Below are 18982 nucleotides of genomic sequence, written 5' to 3'. Positions count from 1 at the left end.
CTGTTTGGAACGCCCCACCCCCACAGGAGAATGGGAATGCAGTCACCTAGAAACAGTGTGTCACTGGTGCCCTCTGGTGTGGGGTCTGACACACACGGCCATGTGTCTCCCTTGGGCTTCGTTTTGCGCCCTGTCACGCAGAAGTACAGAAATCTCAGCACTGTCAAGTCAAAGCAAGCTTGTTGCTTAAGAACAGCACAGCTTTTCTGGAATTGCAACCAGAAAAAACGTTTCCCCCGAGTCCTCACGGAGGCCCCGGTCTGGTCGTGTGAGTGTGGGTTCACAGAGGTGTTCCCCAGGGAGGCTGGCCCTGCGGGGTGAGTGAGCCCCAGGGCAGCTGGCTGCTCCGAGGGCCTTCCTCGCGGTGTGCAGGGTTGGGGCTGTGTTGAACAGCTGGGTGCGGCAGTGCCGGCACTGAGCCTGCAGCCTTGGCCTGTCCTAGCCAGCCCCTCCTCACCTGCTTCCTGTCCCTGCCCCCAACAGGGCCTGTCACTCAGGGGTGTCTGATAGTGCAGAGCTGTGCATCCAAAGGCAGGATGCTCACTGTCCCTTAGGTCTTAGGGCTGGTGGTTCACTGCTGTCTCCAGGGGAAGTCCCCAGCCAGACGGAGCAGTGTGGCACGGGACGGGGCTGCCTGTGAGCAGGCACTCGGGTCCGGGGCCTTCTGCACTGGCCACAGCTGTGCCGGCACCTGGGTGAGGCTGACGCTGTGCGGACAGCAGCCCAGGCCTGAGCCCTTGGGAGAGGAGACCAGAGCGTCCCAGGCTGTTGTGCTCACTCAGGGAAGTTCGGGTTTACCGTGGAGTGTGGATTTGTCCCCATTCTCTGACCTGCTCAGTGGCAAGCTTCAAAGGTAACCTTGACCACCTGCTTACATGGCAGCCTGTCCGGACCAGTGAGTTTTAAAAAGGTTAGCAGCTGGCCAGTGCAGTTAAGAACAAATCAGCCTTAACTATAAGTGTCTGCACTGTCTCTAAGGCCTGTGTTTCATGTGCTCTCTAATAAAGACTAGCAGAAGTTTTAGACTGTAAAAGTTATTTTTATTAAAAAAAAAAAAAGTTAGCAGTAGAACCCTTTATTTAAAAAAAAAGGAAGTTCACTTACAGTGTGAAAAGCAAGCAGAGTTGCCCCGGATGATGCTGGGGAACACCAGGGCCACCCCCACTTCCCTCAAACGTAGGAGGAGACGGGGTCCCCAAGGGTCTCTCACAGACGCCCTCTCAGGCGTCAGGCTGGGCTCCGCAGGGCGGCCGGCACTGGTGTGATCACCGCGTGCTCTGCCCTGGGACCCGCCTTGAGTGTTGTGGGCCTTAGTGGAGCCCGTGCCCATCAGCCCCAGCGGTGGACGCGGGTGGACGCAGGGAAGCTGGTCGCTCTGCGTCTGCGCTGAGACTCCTGTGCAGGTTAGATGGCAGCTGAGGACTCAGGCCCCGCCGAGCCATGCCGAAACGCCCTTCACCCTGGCGACGCTCTCAAGTGACGCTGCCTGTCTCCTTTAGAGATTAAACCTGTGGGAAAAGCCTCCAAGAGTCAGGTGTCCCTCCTGTGAGGACACAGTTAAACTTTCCTAGAGTCCACAAGAACCGATTGGCTTTACATTTTGAAAATTTCAATAGATATGTTGACATGTTCCCAAATCTCCGTAATAATCCCAACAGGGTTTCTCATCAGGGCGGACTGAGCAGTGGTCTGAGGGGCAGGCGCTGCGCTCGGCCAGGGCTCTCCGGCCCTCCTCGCACAGGCCGCAGGGGGACGGTCAGGGGAACCAGACGTGGACAGGCCCACCGGGAGGAGGACACAGACGGGCGTCCCTTCCTAGCCCTTGGCAGCTCTTCTCTTCCTGGCTGTGTACAGAGCCCTAAGCTCAGCGTTCAGCTTCTCACGCTCATGGTCTTGTTTCTGTTCTGTTTCAGTTTCTCTTTCTCAGTCAGATAACACCATTTCACAGGAGACGGCTCTCCCCTTAGCATGCCCACTAATCTCTGAGGAGCCCTCCTCCCGCCCCGACTGCAGCCTGCCCCGCCCCGCCTGGTGGCTAACTGCTCTCCCCTGCTCTCCACCCAGAGTCTGAAGGAAGGCCTGACGGTGCAGGAACGCTTGAAGCTCTTCGAATCCAGGGACCTGAAGAAAGACTAACTGGGTCCCCTTCGGTTTGAACACACACCCTTCCCAGCTTGTGGCAGCACAAACGCTACTTTTCGTCTGGACCTTTGTTTTTATTATTATTGTCGTTGTTGTTACTGTCATTATTAACTGTGGGTATGGATGCATGAGAGACAGGCTTCTGGGTTGTTCACACCACTCTGCTGTGTTGATTCCGACTTCCTGTTGTCTACCCAAGCTCTGTCCCCATGGTATTCTAAAGTAAGCCCAGCAGTGGGGGCTGGGGCCGTCCACTCCCGCGGGTCCGTTGGAGTCCCGTCCCCCTGTCGTCCACCTCACAGCAAGCCCTCAGTGAGCGGTCACTGGCAGTATTGAGGCCCAGCAGCCTGACGATAAGCTCGCTGCTGTGCCGAGCGCAGTGTGGGCCGGCCGGGTGGCGAGGGCTCCACTGCACGCTGGGCCCCTGGAGAGAGGACAGCTGTTGGGATGTGGTCTTCGTGGGCCCAACACCGAGGCCCAGCCTGTGGGAGGAGCGAGGGGAACAGGGCGAGGGCACAGTGTCCCCACAGCTCACCGCCTGGGAGCTTGGGAGAAGGTCAGCATTTTGTATTTGTTCCACTAACGCGGCTTAGAACCACACCTCAGATAATTGTGGTAGACTTCTCACAACCTTGGAAATGTCGAAACAGCCTTTCCTATTTTTGTTTTTTATTAAATCTTGCACAAAACCCCACCCCTCTCATTCCTTCCTACGCTCGCTCCTCTCCCCGCCCCCAGGAACTCCGTCTTCCCAGGACCACTGGGCCTGTTGACCTGTGGCCGGGAGTCAGACTGGAGTTGCAGATGGGAATTCCCTCGGGCAGTTGTTCAAGGGAACAGCTGGCTGTTTTTGTCATCTCTGAAAAGAACCTGATGTTGCTTTCAGAAGGTCAAGAGAAGGGTGGGCCCGCTGCAGCCTCCACAGAGTGTGCCGAGCCTGCCCGGCTTGCTGAGGGTCCTTCAGAGTGACCGCTGCTGTCAGGCTGCAGACCTGGTCTGAGCTTCCTGCTGCTCAGTCCTGTTGTCCAGTTAGTGAGCAGCAGGACAGAAGAGGGTCTTCCCTTAGGGGCCCCATGTACAGTGCCCTCCATGTGTTCCCTGGGTGCCTCCTGGGGAAGAAGGTAGCCACCTAACCGCTGAGAAGAAGAGCAATGATGAGGTTGAGCTGGTTTCCGTGGAGGGGGCTGCGAGCCCAGGTGCTCCGTGCTTGCTCCTGGCACAAAGCAGGCGGCAGGAGGAAGGGCCAGCTCTTCCAGCTGTAATTATTTTCCTGCAGATGTTTATTCATTCATTTGTAATCTGCTAGCACCTGCAAGCAAGCTGTGGCAAGCATATTAATGGGAAGACGAAACAGTTTGACAGTTTTTGTGAACACACACACTCTCCGTGGTGTGCACAGCAGCAGTGACTGGCATGTCCCAGATCTTCCTCATTCCTCGTGGTGATGCCTGCGCCTGAGCAGAGCTGACCGCTGCTCAGAGGACTGGCTCTCCGCAGCCCCTGGCGGAGGTGTGACAGCGGACGGGGGACTAGAAATTGAAGCTTGTGCAATAAGGTGTCAACCTGAGTCTGAATTTGTGGGAGGAGGTGATGGCTGTTGTGGGGGGGGGGGGGGAGGCCACACAGGACTGCGGGCTCAACAAGAGCCAGACACTGCCGGCCCCTCCCTGTGAGTCCTGCAGGGCAGGGCAGGGCAGGGCCCTGAGCTCTGGCCCCACAGTGAGGCCTTGGGGCTTGCACAGGCCATGCTCTGGAAGGCAGGGAGGGAACTGCAGTGTTTAAGACAGCATTGTGACTCTCAGAGTCTGCCTGAAAGGAACTCTGACAAGTAAGGCCAGGAAACAGAATGGATGTATCCATAATACCACTGACTTCACTACAGAGCTGGGTGGGACACTTGGGTGGGGCCTGAGCCTTTCTGTCACTGCTGCCTGGCGGTCCCTGTAGCCGGTCTGACTTTAAAATCGTGCTGAGTGCAGGGGCACAGTGCCTGCCCCAGCCCTGCATGGCCTGGAGGCGGAGCGCCCACCCTGGGACCCTGGGGGTGTGCTGGTGCCCTGCCAGCTTGACCTGGTGGAATACTGAGGGCACCCAGATGTATTCGTGCAGCAGTGCGTTCAGCCGGCTGTGCACTCCTCCTCAGAGAAGGTTTCTCCCTCCCACCCTTGCTCGTGACACCCGCTCCTGAGGGCCAGCGCTGGAGTGAGCAGCCTGGTCCCTCTGGCCTGGGGCCTGTCCCCAGGGTGAGGTAAGGGGAGGGGGCCCCTCCCTGGTGCCTACCTGATGCTTCCCCGTGAACCACACCTCACCACTCACACACGCAAGACGTCCTCCAGGGAGTGGAAGCTATTTTCACTCTGAAAATGCAGCATCAACATTTATATTCCCTGAAGGTAAAGCTTTGCTCATCACTGCCCTAAGGAAGCTTGGAATTGAACATTTTCCTTGAATCTTTACACATACAATTTCAAAAACCAGTATTCAGCGATCCCCTTAATCCCAGAAAATGAGGCGTGAACATAAGCATTTTTCAGAGTTTTGCAAAGGACAGAAGAATACAGTATTATACCTAAAAGAAACTAAATGCTAAAAGAAAAAAATTGGCACATTAATTCAAAACTTCACTTCTCTGGAAACATCAGTCATTTGGAATATCTCACACCCTGAAAATCCTGGACAACTGAGTTACTGCAGTGTTTTATGTTAAACAGGAATTTGCTTTATAAATAAACTTCAGCTGTTGCCCTAATAGTGTCTCTGCTGGGTCAGGGTGAGTGACAGGCTCCTGGTGCAGCGGCCTCCGCGGGGCCCTCAGGAAAGGCTGGGGAGGGTGTTGACCCGACCCCAGACTTCCTGCCTTTTAGTGTGGGCTCCTCTGCCTTCGGTCACTCTGGAGAAAGTTAGTTACTGGACTGTCCACATCACTTTCTCAATCGGATGCGAACCACACAGACTGCTCCCCTCTGGCCTCTCTACACCTCCAAACCCCTAAAAGGTCTGAGCTCAGTCAGACACTAGACTTCTCATCCTAGGAAAGGTCTTATTCACCCGAGACAGGTCTAAAGGTCAAGTGCTTCACCGTTCTCAACACCAAGTAGCCGGACACACGACACTTCCTCAGCCAGCCGCAGGCAGGCAGGCAGTCCTGAGCCTGCGCTGAGGGGCCTGCGGTCCGCTGTTCCTGTGGGTCCGCTGTCCCTGTGTTCAGCTCTGTGCTGACGGGCCGGGCCCGGGCCGTGCTCTCCACAGTGGAGCGCTTAAAGAAGAGTCCGCCTGAAGTGAGGTCCTCGTAAACCCCGCGCTGGGCTCTTTCCTAGGAAGACGACAATACACCCAGGACAGAAACACATTTGCTTGAAAAGACCCAGCCCTTCTGGCCTTTTGAGAACAATCAGTTTCAGGTATTCTTCTTTCTCTATAAAAGGCAGAGGCTGGCCTTCTCTGAAGTCTTTCGACAGAAGCCTCTCAGAGCAGGAGTGACAGCTCAACCCAGACCACCCTCTGTGTGGCACAAGGGACTAGCTGCTGCAGCACACCTCAGGTCCCTTCCCCTAGGCGTTCGTGCAGGACTGTGTGACAAGGTAAGCTACAGCACACTCAGTCTGGCTTCCAGTCTCTGTTTAAAAGCAGCTGGTTTTCCCACCCTTTAATAGAACCATTTATTTAGAGCACGCAGTGTAAATATTATTCAGACATCACGATCAGCATTTTTGTGACAAAGTGGTTTTTTGTTTGTTTTTGAATTGTATGCAGACATCCCTATTTAAGACAGAAAAACAGCTTGGGGTACAACCTTGAACCCCAAACCAACATTATAAGGAAATGTGTTTAATGACCTAAGAGCTTTGGTCATTCAATCATTCAACAGGCAGTTTTCAAGACTACAGTGTCTCCAATAACAATAACCCTAGCCCAGTGCTTTCCACTGAGAAAACTCTAATACTTGTTCTCGGTAGAGCTATTTAAAATCCTGGAGAATGAAGAGAACAAAGAACAGGACAGTCGCATCCTGACCAGACCCTTTTGTGGAGTCATTTAGACTTGTGAGGAGACAGCGGGGTCGGGCCTGCACCCTGGGGGGCTGCGTGCAGACTCCAGCCGGGGGTCTGGACTGTCCCAGCTCTTGGCTGGTGTTGTGTACTAGGACGAAGGTGCAAAGCTCAGTGCTGTCACTGTCCAGTTCACGCCTCTCAGAGAGGGAAGGAAACATTTAGCCACAAAGTAATTAGAGCTGGGTGGTACAATACAGAAACAGCTGAGGTCTCGGGCTGCAGCGTTGTTGACGTTGACGGGAGCAGGGCTCCCCAGGATGGGGTCTGAGCACAAGAGGAAGGAATTGTCAGAGGGTCTGCCAACTTGCTGCCCTCACGTTTCCCACGCCCTTTGCCCTCTCCCCCTTACAACTAGTTATAGCACCTGTTTCAGTTGTACTTTTTTAGAAAGCTAGGAATAGAATAAGAACAGCACTGAATTACTGTGTTATGTTTATATCAGAAAACTTCAATTAAAATGGATTTTAGGCTTTACCTTTAGTATTTATGACACATCTGATTTACTGTTAGGATTCAAACCAGTTAAGTGATAAGAATTCCTATGCTTTTTCTAAGTGATATTTATAAAATGTAGTTTCTAAGTGACTCCACAACAGTTATAATTAGTGATTTTTCTATCAGGGTGAATGTCTCAATGCAGCTGCTAAAGAAAAAAACTGCCCAGCTGCTGGGGGAGCTGGTCCACAAGCACAGTGGACGGCGTGGGCAGTTCTGCCACTGTGAGGACTCGGGGAATAAGTCACAGCCACCACCTCTGCCACCACCAGGCACTTCAGCAGTCAGGTGATTGTGTTCAAGGAACAAACCGGTGTCATTTCAACTGGTATTCAGTTTCTGTACGTTGCTAAGTGATGATGTTCTCCAGACTCAAAGTCACTGCAGAAGGAAGCAGGGTCCTCCTGGTCAGTGAAGCTGCTCTGTGTTGTTGACAATTCAAGAGTTTTAGGGTTTAGTTTGAGGCTTAAAAAAACAACAAAGCTTCTGAGCAACTGTTCATTACCACTGAAGTATAACTCAAAATATTGATTCCTTTGTGCAACATGCTAGATTCCCATGGGTATAGCTGAATATTTCTATTTTGTAAATACTATCTAACTTTACATAAACTATATCATAATAAACTATTTTTGTATCACCCTTTGCATGCTGTGAATGAGGTTTTATTTAATGAAGACACATGAAAAATAGGCAGTTAGGTCAAAAGTCAGAAACTGGTCAGTAGTCTAGAGATTTGTAATGAAGTTTTTGTTTTATTACTTTTTTTTTTACAGTGTTTTTAAAGTTGTGGGTTGTCAGCATTTTAAGAATCAAATTTCACATAGAAATCCAGTGTCATGTGTTCACATGCAATGCACAGAAAGAAAAATTTTATATCCGATATCTAAGGTATGTTGGCTTAGTTACAGAAACCTTCAAGGGGCCAAAGTAACAGTAAATACTGATGAGAGAAAGGAACTATAACTATCCCATTCCTGCCCCTTTAGTATTAACTTTATTACAGTAAAGTTGTACTTTCTGTGTTTTTATTATTTTATTTATTCATTTTAGAGAGAGGAGAGAGAGACAGAGCGAAGGGGGAGGAGCAGGAAGCATCAACTCCCATATGTGCCTTGACCAGGTAAGCCCAGGGTTTCGAACCGGCGACCTCAGCATTCCAGGTTTATGCTTTATCCACTGCACCACCACAGGTCAGGCTGTACTTTTTGTTTTAAAAATATGTATCTTACAGCCTGACCTGTGGTGGCGCAGTGGATAAAGCGTCAACCTGGAAATGCTGAGGTCGCCGGTTCGAAACCCTGGGCTTGCCTGGTCAAGGCACATATGGGAGTTGATGCTTCCAGCTCCTCCCCACCTTCTCTCTCTGTCTCTCCTCTCTCTCTCCCCCTTTCTCTCTAAAATGAATAAAAATAAATAAATAAAATTAAAAAAACTTAAAAAAAAAATGTATCTTACAGCCCTGGCCACTTGGCTCAGTGGTAGAGCGTCGGCCTGGTGTGTGAATCCTGGGTTCGATTCCCAGCCAGGGTACACAGGAGAGGCGCCCATCTGCTTCTCCACCCCCACCCCCTCCTTCCTCTCTGTCTCTCTCTTCCCCTCCCGCAGCCAAGGCTCCATTGGAGCAAAGATGGCCCGGGCGCTGGGGATGGCTCCGTGGCCTCTGCCCCGGGCACTAGAATGGCTCTGATTGCAACAGAGCGACGCCCCAGATGGGCAGAATATCGCCCCCTAGTGGGCATGCTGGTGGATCCCGGTCAGGCACATGTGGGAGTCTGTCTGACTGCCTCCCCGTTTCCAACTTTAGAAAATACCAAAAAAAAAAAAGTATATCTTACATCAGGACCTAACACCACAACCTAAAACATCACAAAGTAACGCACCCTTACTGGATACACTCTGTAGGATATACTCCTATAGAGTGTCCCCATTCTATTTCATCTTTATTACTTTTTTTTTTTTTAATGAGAGGAGGGGAGATAGACTCCCACATGCAATCCAACCAGGTGGGTATTTGGAAAATCCACCCTTTCAGGATAAAAAAAAAAAAAAAAAGAAACAGAAGAGAATGCCTTCACTATGATAAAGGCCAGCTATGAAAAACCCACAGCTGACATCAAACTCAATGATTAAAAAATGACAAGTTTTCCCCAAGACAAGCCTGTCCTCACCATGTCTGTGTAACACTTGACTGAAGATTCCCACCAGAACAATTAGGCGAGAAAAGCACCCATATGGAAAAGGAGTGAGTAAAATTATCTCTCCTTGCAGATGACATGATCTTGTATATGGGAAATCCTAAAGAATCACACACAAAAGAAATCAAATGAGTTCAGCAAGTGTGCAGGCTACAAGATTTATACACAAAAATCAAACTATTTCTATAAACTAGTAATGAACAAATTTAAAAAGTAAGTCCACTTGTGTTATCAAAATTTTAAAAGTGTAGCCCTGGCCGGTTGGCTCAGCGGTAGAGTGTCGGCCTGGTGTGCGGGGGACCTGGGTTCGATTCCCGGCCAGGGCACATAGGAGAAGCGCCCATTTGCTTCTCCACCCCCCCTCCTTCCTCTCTGTCTCTCTCTTCCCCTCCCACAGCCAAGGCTCCATTGGAGCAAAGATGGCCCGGGCCCTGGGGATGGCTCCTTGGCCTCTGCCCCAGGCACTAGAGTGGCTCTGGTCACTGCAGAGCGATGCCCTGGAGGGGCAGAGCATCGCCCCCTGGTGGGCAGAGCCTCGCCCCTGGTGGGCAGAGCGTCACCCCTGGTGGGCGTGCCGGGTGGATCCCGGTCGGGCGCATGCGGGAGTCTGTCTGTCTCTCCCCGTTTCCAGCTTTAAAAAAAAAAGTTTTTAAAGTGTAAGACTTGTACACTGAAAGAAATCAAAGGTGTAAGTAAATGGAAAGACATCTGATGTTCATGGATTTTGGAAGACAAAGTTATTGTTAAAGCGGAGCTACTCCCTACCTCAGTTGAGCTACAGATTCAACCCAATCCCTATCAAAATCCTAGCTGCTTTTGCAGAAGTTGATCAACTGGTCCTAAGATTCATATGGAAATGTAAGGGGACCCAGAATACCAAATCAATGTTGGAAAAGAACAGAGGACTCAACACTACTGGGTTACAAACTTACTTTACGATCAATTGCTTTTCAACAAAAGTACTAAGACCATTCAGGGAAAGAATAGCTTTTTCAACAAATAGTACAGAGACAACCAGCTATCCATATGCAAAAAATAAATAAATCTTGGACCCTCTACCTCACGTTATACACAAAACTAACTCAAAATTGATCTAAATATGAGAGCAAAGAGTGCAACTCTTAGGGAAAAGAATAAGAGCAAATCTTTGAGAGCTTGACTTGGGCAGTGGTTTCTTAAACATGTCACCAAAGGACAAGGAACAAAAATAAAATGAATGATATCATTAATAACATGCAAACAGTACCATCAAAAAAGTGAAAAAGCTGCCCAAATAATGGGAGAAAATATTTGCAAATCATATTTCTGATAAGGGACTTGTATCCAGAATATACAAAGAACTCTTGTAAGTCAACAATAAAAAGGCAACCCAATGGAAAAAAAAAATGGGCAAAAGGAATGAATTGGCATTTTTCCAAAGAATACAAACAACTAATACGTACATGAAAAGATGCTCAGTGTCAGTCATCGGGAAAATGCAAGTCAAAACCACAATGAACCACCTCATAGGCCGGCTATAATTCAAAAGGCGTGGTAACTGTTGGTGAGCATGTGGATAAAAAGGAACCCTCATACAATGCAGATGGGGATGCAAAACGTGCTGTCGCTTTAGAAAAGGGCAGTTTCCCAAGTGGTTGAATGGAGTCACGTGACCCAACAATTCCATTCCTAGGGCATTTCCTCAAGAGAAACACACATGTCCACACAAACGTGAATGTTCATATAACATTATTTGTAAGAGCCAAAAGGTGGAAAGAGACCATATGTGTAACTGATGAGTGAGTCAACAAAATGTAATATGGCCACAACTGAATGCTATTCAGCTATTAAGAAAAGTGAAATACTGATACATGCACATGCCACAGCGTGAATGGCCCTTGGAAACATGAGAAGTGGTAGAAGGCAGTACAAAATCCCACGTAATGTTGGGTTCCGTTTGTGCGAAATCACAGCAGGTAAATCCATAGCGTGAAGCAGGTTAGTGGTTGCTAGGGGCAGAGTTTCTTTCTGGGGTGCGGAAAATACTCTGGAATCAGTCGTGAGAATGCTTGCACAACTCTGTTAACATACTAAAAGCCACTGAATCACATTCTTTAAAAGGGTGAATTTTATGTTATATAAATCTCAATGATGTTATTTTAAGAATAACCAGTTGTTTTGAAAACCAGTTTAAGAGAACTAAAATGGTACTTTACAATGCAGTGTAACTGTCGGTTCATTCAGAAGCTCTTGCTGTGACAGTTGGAAGACAGTTAAAGCCGTATACTTCTTCTACCCGCGACAATTTACTTTTTAATCACCAGCAATTGCAAGAGCTTAAAATATTTTAAACTTGTGTCAATGCTTGATTCACTGCACAATGTCAGGTTTGTTGTTAAGCGTTATCACTGCCCCATAGTTCCAATGACAACCTTGAACCTTGAATTGAAACCATGAGGCGGTAGGGTTTGGGGGAGTGTGCTGACTCTTCTTACGAAGTAACTGCCCCACCTCCTGGGGGAAATGACTGCTTCCTTTCAAGTTTCGCTAGAGGTGGCCGTGACAGACATTTGCAGGCAGAGAGCAGCTTCAGAGGACACACTACACGAGCCCCCTCCCAGCCTTGTCTTCTATGCTCAGGCCATGCCTGAGGGTTGGCAGAGGGCATGCCGTAGTTCCAGGGGTCTTCAGTGCTGGACTAGCCCCCCAATAACTGCTGCTTGGTGCAAAGCCACTTACTCAGGCCAAAGTTGTGATTCACTTCTGAATTAACTAAAGATCAACTACTTAGTTCATTTGCTTTTATGGACCCTGACACCCGGATGTGAACCCTACAGGCTCCCCTGGAATACCCACATGCCTGAGTCAGCTCCATGGCCCTGGTCCTGCCTGGCCACCCCTCGTCACACCTCTCCTGTCACAGTAGGGTGCCGCCAGTGGAAAGGTCAGGGTCTCTAGCACTTGTGTGCCAACACCTCACCTAACTGGACAGAGCAGCCTCCAGTTTGGAGGTCGATCCCGGCACTGGCCCTCTGAGCCCCTGTGCCATCAGAGGCAGGTGTCTTTCATTGCAAGTTCTCAGAAAGGTTAACCATTATCTAAAACTTTGGAAAACAAGAGGAACTATAAATAGTTACATTAAAAATTGTAAGATCGTTTCACCATTCTGAAAACAACAGTCTAGGTAGCTTGACTAGATTCCCCTTTGTGCACGGTTGTTGATGCGTTGGAGCTGTGCTCTGCACCTGAATGCCAGCCTGCTTCCGGAAGAAAGGGGTACGATCGTCGCTGAGACCTAGGCCCTGCACGGGGAGTGAGCTGCACGTGAGCCCACCTTCCCCAGGCAGGCAGAAAGGCTGCAAATCACACCAGGGTGTAAGTGTGTCTTGGAAACACTCTGGGACATCCCCAGGGAACACCGTCAGGTTTACTCTGAGAGACCCCTATGTTCGCCAGCAGTTTGTCACTGTGTGTTGCCTCCCCCACACACACAGTTTTACTTGTTTAATATAGAGCAGCCACACTTGAACGCCAGAGTAAAAGGCAAAGAGACACGCAGTACAAATATTCCAGAATAAGAACAGATTTATTTAACTGTGGGAAGTCCAGGACAACATACTTCACTCAGGAGAAGTCTGCAACTTCTCCCTTTTTCAGATCGTGGCTCTGCTGACAAACAGACTCAAAGAAACAAAAACACAATGTAAAACCATTCCTTGTGATTTCTGATCCATGTATTCTTTATAGCTTCAATTAAATAAGAAAAATTAACTTTGCCTTTGCTTGCCTAACACCATACGTCAAAAGTAACTTTCAAAGGGGAAAACCAGGAGTCGTTTCCCCAGCGGCCCCTGTGAGCGTGACAGGCCAGGAGGAACCAGGACAGACCCGACCTCAGGGCAGGCTACACAGCCTGCTGCCTGCAGAAACAACAAAGATGGTAAAACATTCATGCTGCCTGCAGAAACACAACAAAGATGGTAAAACATTCATTCAGCTGTTATTGGTAAAGATACATGTTCTGCAAAAAAAAGATTTGGAGTATTTCATGAAGTATGTAAGATACTTCCTAATGACCTACAAATGGGAGACCGTGAGCTGAGAATAACAGCCCTGAAACTGGTCTCTCTCTTTGGGTGACTCGTGGTTGAGTACACTGACCCAAAATGCCACTCAGCAAATTCCCTGGTTATTCAAGTAAAGGCTACTTCTAAACACCCAACAAAACTACCTTGGATGTGAGTGTTGAAAATGAAACATACAACATGTTAACAAGGGTCTGGCTGCTCCGTCCTTCCTGACAGACCTCACACTTGACCACACAAAGCAGGAAGGTGCCCAGAAGAACATTCTTACGTGCACTCGTTTTAAAGCGTAACTGCAAGGAAACCCAGGGAAGAGAAGGGCGTGCGCGGCAGGGGCCCCTCGCTCACGGGCTGGGGGCAGCTCCCTCTCCCACCACGCCCGGACTCCTCTCTGGTCTCCCCCACTCTGCGTCCCTCTGCTGGCTCAGACCTGCCAAGAAGCTGCGACAGGAGGGATGGGAAGACTGTCGCCCTGTCAATCCCAGGGTTCAGCCCTGCCGGGTGGGGCCAGGCTAGTTCCAAGGGAGAAGACGGTGCGTTTCAGGAGATGCCAAAAAGGGCTGAACAGATTGATGGGAGTCGTCAGAGCAGAAGATTCTCCAGAACCAGGAAATCAGCTCTGCACCCTGAAAGAGGCAGCACCCCTGTGTGCAGCGGAAGGACGGACGCTTCCATCCCGAACCAGGGCGTCAGGCGAGCCTCCTGAGAGCACAGGTACAGGCAGCTCCCGCTGCACCGGCTTGGTGGAAGGGAACGCCCACAGCTCAGTCCAGAACAGGTGATGTTGCAAGAATTTTTTCCCCCTTTTTTAACACTAAACACTCTTTAGTTCACTTGAGTATTTTAATGAATGAGAATTTAGTTTGAATGATTTTTCCCCCTATTGTTGAGGTTTCTCAAGCAGCACGCAGAGTCTGACATTATAATGCAGCAGCTCTGGGCAGAACACTGACCGATCTTGGGCCCACTCCTTGTAGGTTTGGTCTGGTTTCAACTGCAGTTACCAACGTTCTGTGGCATTAAACGCCTCTGTCCCCTCCACCTCTGAGGACAGCGGTGAGAGCACAGCTTCAGTGACTTGACTTCTTTTGTGGGAAAAATGTATACTTTGTAGGATTAAACTCTTCCCAGATATGCTCAAACTCTTCCAGAAAAATCCTCACAAAGTCTTCATCCTCCAAAATCAGAACGTTTTCTCTGTTATTCTGAATGGCTTGTGTGGTCCAGTTGAGGGAGCCTGTGATCAGCACCTTCCTGTCCACTATTGCAAACTTGTGGTGCATGTAGCCCAGGTCCTGGTCGTGTCGCACCTGGATACCTGCAAAAGGGACACGTCAGCCTTGCTCCTGTCTCTCAGCACCTCCTCACACGGGGACCATCTGCTAGCAGCTACCAACTTTACTATTTGTGTCCAAATTGGTGGGAAAGGGGCGAAGCTTGTCACCAGGGTATGTAGTAGTGGCTGAGCCAGACAGTGACCAGCCACAACCAGCTCACAGAAGGAAACACTGAGGGGCATTTGCACAAGACGGGATGGGCATAGGGACCGTGACAAACATGCAGATACTGCTCTCAACACATCTCTGTAGTCCATACCAACTGGCACGGCCTTCAGAGCTACTAGTAGTGACCAGAACAAATGTCATGTGTTGGGTGGGGTTTCCTTGCCTTTGACCCCTCACTTTCACTGAGAATGGACACCCCAGGCTGGGAGCTGCACCCCAGTCTGAGTAAAAGGCCTGAGCCTTTTACTCAGAGGAAGGAGATCAGGAAGAACCGGGCACGTGATGAAGCCAGCAGGCTCCATCCAGCCCAGCGCAGCCCCACTCTGCCCTGCCCTTTCTGAGCGCCCTGATACAGAAACAATTTCTTCTGCTCCACGTCGCGTTTCCTGCACCAAAGAGCCTGTAATCATCACCTTTTTTTTTTTTTTGTATTTTTCTGAAGCTAAAAACGGGGAGACAGTCAGACTCCCGCATGGGCCCGACCGGGATCCACCCGGCACACCCACCAGGGGGCGTCGCTCTGCCGTGACCAGAGCCACTCTAGCGCCTGGGGCAGAGGCCAAGGAGCCATCCGCAGCGCCCCGGCCATCTTTGCTCCAATGGAGCCTTGGCTGTGGGAGGGGAAGAGAGAGACAGAGAGGAAGGAGAGGGGGAGGGGTGGAGAAGCAGATGGGCGCTTCTCCTGTGTGCCCTGGCCGGGAATCGAACCCGGGACTTCTGGACGCCAGGCCGACGCTCTACCGCTGAGCCAACCGGCCAGGGCCTACTTCCAGATTTGGACACGGGGCATCTTGCTGTGAAGCCAGCATTTGCACTTCCGGCTCCTCCAGCCAAGATGGCTCCCTCAGACAGCCCCCCACGTGGCCGAGCTCTGCCGATATGTCACAGTCACTACTTCAATCACGCTCCCCACTGGGTCTTGGTCTCGTTCAGCACCGCGTGCCTGGCACCAATCCAGGCAAATAGTGGTACGCGGATGAATTTGTTGAACAGATGGATGAGAACGATGGCCGGCACACCATCAGAGAGGAGCTGGCCTTAGATGGAGTCTGGCTGCAAGGCCCTTAAAGGTTCTTGCCAATTCTCTAAAAGCTAACTAAATAAAATGGCCCGTGCCTAAACTTCCCCCATTAGACCGACCACAGACTCAGGACCCCTCACGACTGCCAGGAGCGGCAGTGAAGAACCTCATCATCTAAACTAGGTTTCCAACTCTGCCCAAGTGGATGCAGCAAGCACCAGAGAACTGAGGGGCTTAGCCACCTGGAGAGCCCCACGCGGAGACCAGGCGTGAGCCTGGCTCAAGAGGCTTCCTGCCTCCCGGGTCGGCAAGAGGCTGTGCTCGCACTGCCGAGGGCTGAGCACCACCGACCGCGGGGCAGCCAGTATCCGTGCAGGAATGACTTCCATGAGCGCCTGAGGGGTGGAGAGGCACAGAGTTCAGACTCCGTGCAGCAGAGGTAGAAGAGTCGAGGAACTCACAGGCAACTCCCGCATCTGCTCTTAGAACAAAAGGACTCAAGCTCCCCCGTCCTCTGTCCCGCACCCCACCCAGTGAAAGAGGCCAGCTGGCCCGAGGTAGGTCTTCCCAGGTGTTCTTCAGCTACAGAAACGAATTAACTGCTCGCCAACTAAATATTTTAGCTCCACTTCTAGAATATTATTTTTACTTATTTCAGAAGCCCCAGCACAAAATTCACTATCGTGTTTAAGGTGAAATGCCCCTTTCTCCTTTAGCTCTTCAATCCTGAAGCCCCCACCTCGCCACCTTTGTGCACCTACTCCGAGGAGCACAGTCACAGACAGCCCGCTGGTGGGCGAGCGCGTGGATTGGTTCTCGGCTTTCCCCGCATTTCCCAAGTGCGGTCCGTCCGGCTAACTATCCTCACTTCAGGCCGCAGCAAGTCACCAAGGCAGCCGGCCGGGCCACGCCCCCAGCTCTATCCGGACACCGACGTTCCCCAGCGGGTCCCAAGGCCAACGGCGGGTCCTAGGCATGCCAGAGTCCCCGCGGCTCCGTGCGCTCCCCGGTGTCCGTGACAGCCGCGGGCTCGGGAACCCCCACTTCCCCCAGGCTTTCCTCCGCCAGCCGGGAGCGCACGGCCGGCCCAGACTCAGCGGTAACGGCGCCCGCCGCGCGAGGACAGCGGCCCTTGATGAACGAAGGGCCCCGGAGTCCCCCGGGGTGAAACCGTCCTGACCTCACGAAGCCATCACGGGAAACACGCGGGGTCTCCCCTGCGCTCAGACCCCCGCCTGCTTCTGACACCCCCTGTTTCTGCCTGCGGTTCCGAGGGGGCCGCGCTCCGGCCCGGGAGCCCAGCCTACCTGCCTTGCGGAGCAGGCCGATCTGCGAGCCCTTGAGCGCCATGTAGTCGCAGTCGGTGACCACGCGCACGCGCACCCCGCGCCGGTGCAGCAGCTGCACGGCCCGGCCCAGCTGCGGGCTGGAGAAGGCGAAGAGGCAGAGCTCGAGGCTGGCGCGGGCGGCCAGCAGGACGCTCAGCAGGCGGCTCAGCGCACTCTCGCCGTGCGGCAGGCTGCAGCCGCACACCCGGGGACCCGCCGCGCAGCCCGCGTCCGCCTCCTTCAGCAGCGCCTCCGTGCAGGTCACCTGCGACGGGAAGAAGAGCACCTCGTGCCGCGGCCGCCGCCGCCGCCCGGCCCGCAGCCGCCGCAGCGCCCAGGGCAGCGCCTCCAAGGCCACGGCCAGGCCCAGCGCCGCCCCCGCCACGGCCGCCCAGCACCACCGCTCCATCCCACCGCCGGCCATCCCGGCTCACAGCCAACGCTCCGGCCGCGCCGCGGCCCACCACCCCTGCGCCTGCGCGCCCCGCCCCTCCGGCTGCGCCCCCTCAGCCTCCGGCTCCACCACCGCGCGCCCGCCCCTCCGGCTGCGCCCCCTCAGCCTCCGGCTCCGCCCCTTCACCCTCCGGCTCCGCCCCCGCGCGCCCGCCCGCCCCTCCGGCTGCGCTCCCTCAGCCTCCGGCTCCGCCCCCGCGCGCCCGCCCGCCCGCCCCTCCGGCTGCGCCCCCTCAGCCTCCGGCTCCGCCCCCTCAGCCTCCGGCTCCGCGCCCGCCCGCCCCTCCGGCTGCGCTCCCTCAGCCTCCGGCTCCACCACCGCGCGCCCGCCCGCCCGCCCCTCCGGCTGCGCCCCCTCAGCCTCCGGCTCCACCCCCTCAGCCTCCGGCTCCGCCCCTTCACCCTCCGGCTCCGCCCCCGCCCGCCCCTCCGGCTGCGCTCCCTCAGCCTCCGGCTCCACCACCGCGCGCCCGCCCGCCCGCCCCTCCGGCTGCGCCCCCTCAGCCTCCGGCTCCACCCCCTCAGCCTCCGGCTCCGCCCCTTCACCCTCCGGCTCCGCCCCCGCCCGCCCGCCCCTCCGACTGCGCCCCCTCACTCTCCGGCTCCGCCCCCGCGCGCTCGCCCGCCCCTCCGGCTCCGCCCCTTCACCCTCCAGCTCCGCCCCCGCGCGTCCGCCCGCCCCTCCGGCTGCGCCCCCTCACCCTCCGGCTCAGCCCCGCGCGCTCGCCCGCCCCTCCGGCTCCGCCCCCGCGCGCCCGCCCGCGTGCACCGCCCACCAACGGCCCCCAGAGGCCGCCCTCCGCGCCAGCGCTCCACGCGCCTAGCCCAGGCCCGCACGCCCAGGCTCAGTCCTACCTTCCCTTCGCCCTGCGGGGGGCGCCGGGCCGCGCTGGAAAAGGTTCTGGAAACAGAGTGGCAAACAGCTGTACGATGTCCAGGTGCTGGAGGCGGTGACTCCAGGCCCCGTGGGTCCCCCGACCCTCCCAGTGTGACCTCTGCCACTTGCAGGTGCCTCTTCTGCTCTCAGCGCAGACAGAGCAGAGTGACTCCACGGCCCCAGCGTGGCAAGCACTGCGCCCACTGGGTCGCTTGGGAGGGGCTGTCCCTTTCACAGGAAAGAGTGAAAAGAAAGGTGTAATGCCGGTGGCCGAGGCAGGTGCACACCGGATTCGGGCAGATGGTAGAGGAACTGCGGAGCTGGAAAGCGTGAAGCCATTACCATTCAGTAGATTGTTCCAACAGTGGAGAACCAAACAGGCAGCTGAAAACCAAAAAAACCGCTTCTCACCGCAACAGGGGAAGGAACAGCAAAACTGCCACTGCCATCGGCCGGCAGGCCCTCCGCCATAACTGCAATCAGCCCCGAGTCAGAACACCTGCAGCCTTCCATAGGCCACACACACACACACACACACATACACACACACACACACACACACACACACGGCTCTGCCACGTGCTCACACACTAATCATGCAAAGCCTAACACAGCTGATTTCCCTACAAAAGGGTAAGACTGTTTCCTATTTCTTTCCTGAATTCCGGTCAGAATTTCCATGGCTAAAATGGAAGTCTCTCTGCAGTCTTCAAAGAAAATGGTATATCCTCTCTAGTCTCCTTGTGACCAGCTGACATTCTCGATGACTTTCATCTGTTTAAAAAAAAAAAGGGCTGAGTGGACGGAGCTGACCTAAGTACCTTTGGAAAACTTGTTTTGACTGGAA

The 18982-nt window shown here is 53.2% G+C and overlaps 2 protein-coding genes across 9 annotated transcripts in view; one reads left to right on the top strand and one right to left on the bottom strand.

Moving 5' to 3' along the window:
* MPRIP (myosin phosphatase Rho interacting protein) overlaps positions 1-2836 on the top strand; it is a 177133-nt gene extending 174297 nt beyond the window's left edge. For all 8 annotated transcript variants that reach the window (XM_066264491.1, XM_066264490.1, XM_066264488.1 and 5 more), the window contains one exon: positions 2065-2836. In XM_066264491.1, the coding sequence (XP_066120588.1) occupies positions 2065-2136 (72 nt within the window). In that variant the 3' untranslated portion in view covers positions 2137-2836. The remainder of the gene's footprint in view (positions 1-2064) is intronic.
* A 9603-nt stretch (positions 2837-12439) lies between these two features.
* Positions 12440-17345, bottom strand: PLD6 (phospholipase D family member 6). Its single transcript, XM_066264485.1, has 2 exons — positions 16785-17345; positions 12440-14269 (listed from the first exon to the last, which is right to left on the bottom strand). The coding sequence occupies exons 1-2, from the start codon at positions 17227-17229 to the stop codon at positions 14022-14024; spliced, it is 693 nt and encodes a 230-aa protein (XP_066120582.1). The 5' UTR covers positions 17230-17345; the 3' UTR covers positions 12440-14021.
* Between the last annotated feature and the right edge of the window lie 1637 nt (positions 17346-18982).

This window comes from Saccopteryx bilineata, chromosome 2 (genome assembly GCF_036850765.1).
Source record: "Saccopteryx bilineata isolate mSacBil1 chromosome 2, mSacBil1_pri_phased_curated, whole genome shotgun sequence".
Taxonomy (NCBI): domain Eukaryota; kingdom Metazoa; phylum Chordata; class Mammalia; order Chiroptera; family Emballonuridae; genus Saccopteryx; species Saccopteryx bilineata.
This window is presented reverse-complemented; position numbering and strand designations above follow the sequence as displayed.